Raw genomic sequence first — 1,877 nt, forward strand, 5'->3', positions numbered from 1 at the left:
CTGACCACCAGAGGGCAGCTCCTGCATTGAGCATCTGCCCCCTGGTGGTCAGTGTGTGTCATAGTGACCAGTCATTCCCAGTCATTCTGCTGTTAGGGTCAGTTTGCGTATTACCCTTTTATTATATAGGATTATAATAGCACTCTGTTGAGTTCCTAAGATATCCAGTAATGAGAGTTCTTATGGGTATTCAGATTTAAATCTTGAGTTTCTTGGCCATTGTCCTGCCTTGTAATTTGCAATACCATGGAAATTACTGTGAGCTTCTTTGTCTTACCATTACAAACTGAAATAATTTTGTATTGGTTATGATACAGATTTATTTCATTTAGAAAATACTAGCCTTAAACTATATTAAGTACAAGATGAGAATGTTAAATACTTGACAAAATAGAACAAAATAAAATCCAAACAAAAATATTCATTATGTAATTTGTCGTCATCTTGCATGTTTACTATTCATGCATTATTTTCCTATTCCAGATTTTCAGGAACCATATGCTGTTGTTGTTCTTCTAGAAAAGGATTTAGTACTTATAGACCTTGCACAAAATGGGTAAGAAATTAAATTTTACGAGCAATTATATTTGTATGTGGTGAAAAAGATTCTTTTTAGCATGCATTTCTTTGAAATCACATTTATATCCATAAGCTTGACTTCTTCTTAGCACTCCAGATGCACATTTCTAATTGCATACAAAATTTCTTTAGTATATTGAGTTTTTTTAAGTCAAAATTTGTTGTATTTCTGAAATTTCATATGATTCAATCTAATACTTGTGCCCTGGGGCAACATAAAATCACCACGTCCAAAATTGATCCCATCACACACTTTACTTCCAGATAACCTCTTGTCGTTTCTCCAGCCATATTCACTCTCTGTTGCAGTGTGTCATGAATGCCATCGTCAGATTAATTTTACATGCAGCACCAATTTTTTTACTCTTCTTTTAAACCATTGTGTCTTTTTTAATTTAAAAACACCTTCTCGGCCTGCTACTATCCACAGTTGGAATTCAGGGTACCGTTCCAACCTGATTTTTTACTGTCTTCCTGCAGGTGCCTTATTCCTAGAACTCTGAACTGGGTGTTAAACAAATACCACACGCCCCTGTCCTTCTTAGATAGTTGCCAGCTGTTGAAACACTCGGCTTGTTTCAACATCAAAAATCCATGTAACTTTTAAAGTCAGGCTTACTTTCCTCTTAAATTATTTCCTGTTCTCTCTTTACCAGACATTTCATGTCTGATCTGTGAATTCTCATCATAGCTCCTTTGCAACTTTTTGTGGTTATTTACCTTATTCTGCTTTTTCCAACTTAGATAATACTATGTTTAGTTATGTTCTTTGACTAGAAGAACATTGTACTACTTATGTCTCTTGAGAAATAATCATTAAATATGGTTTTAATTAAGTTTACCCATTCATTATGTCCGTATTTCACAACTGGGGACAGTTTTGTCCCCCAGGAAATACTTGGCAGTCTACATAGACACTTTTATTAAGGGTAGAGGATCCTACTGCCATCTAGTGGTAGAGGATAGGAATGCTGTTAAACATCCACAATGCACAAGACAGTCTAACACAATAAAGAATTATCTGATCCAAAATGTGACTAGTATTGATATTGGGAAACCCTGAAGTATAAAAGTGAAGTATATTATTTCTCTTATTTTAAGGCATCCCTAAATTCATATCAACTTAATTACGTGCTACCTGTAATAATCAATTGTGTGTGTGTGTTTTTTTCTTTTCTGAAAGTAATACTACTATTGTGGAATAAAGGACTTTTAAAACATTATTTCTAAACTAGAGGCCCGGTGCACAAAAATTTGTGCACTCGGGGGGGGGGGGGGGGTCCCCCGCCCGGCCTGGG

The 1,877-nt window shown here is 35.5% G+C and overlaps 1 protein-coding gene across 8 annotated transcripts in view; it reads left to right on the forward strand.

Moving 5' to 3' along the window:
- STXBP5 (syntaxin binding protein 5 (tomosyn)) overlaps nt 1–1,877 on the forward strand; it is a 157,778-nt gene that overhangs the window by 94,714 nt on the left and 61,187 nt on the right. For all 8 annotated transcript variants that reach the window (XM_014531295.1, XM_014531296.1, XM_014531298.1 and 5 more), the window contains one exon: nt 484–556. In XM_014531295.1, the coding sequence (XP_014386781.1) occupies nt 484–556 (73 nt within the window). The remainder of the gene's footprint in view (nt 1–483; nt 557–1,877) is intronic.

Source organism: Myotis brandtii, unplaced genomic scaffold, assembly GCF_000412655.1.
Source record: "Myotis brandtii unplaced genomic scaffold, ASM41265v1 scaffold8, whole genome shotgun sequence".
NCBI classification, from domain to species: Eukaryota; Metazoa; Chordata; class Mammalia; order Chiroptera; family Vespertilionidae; genus Myotis; species Myotis brandtii.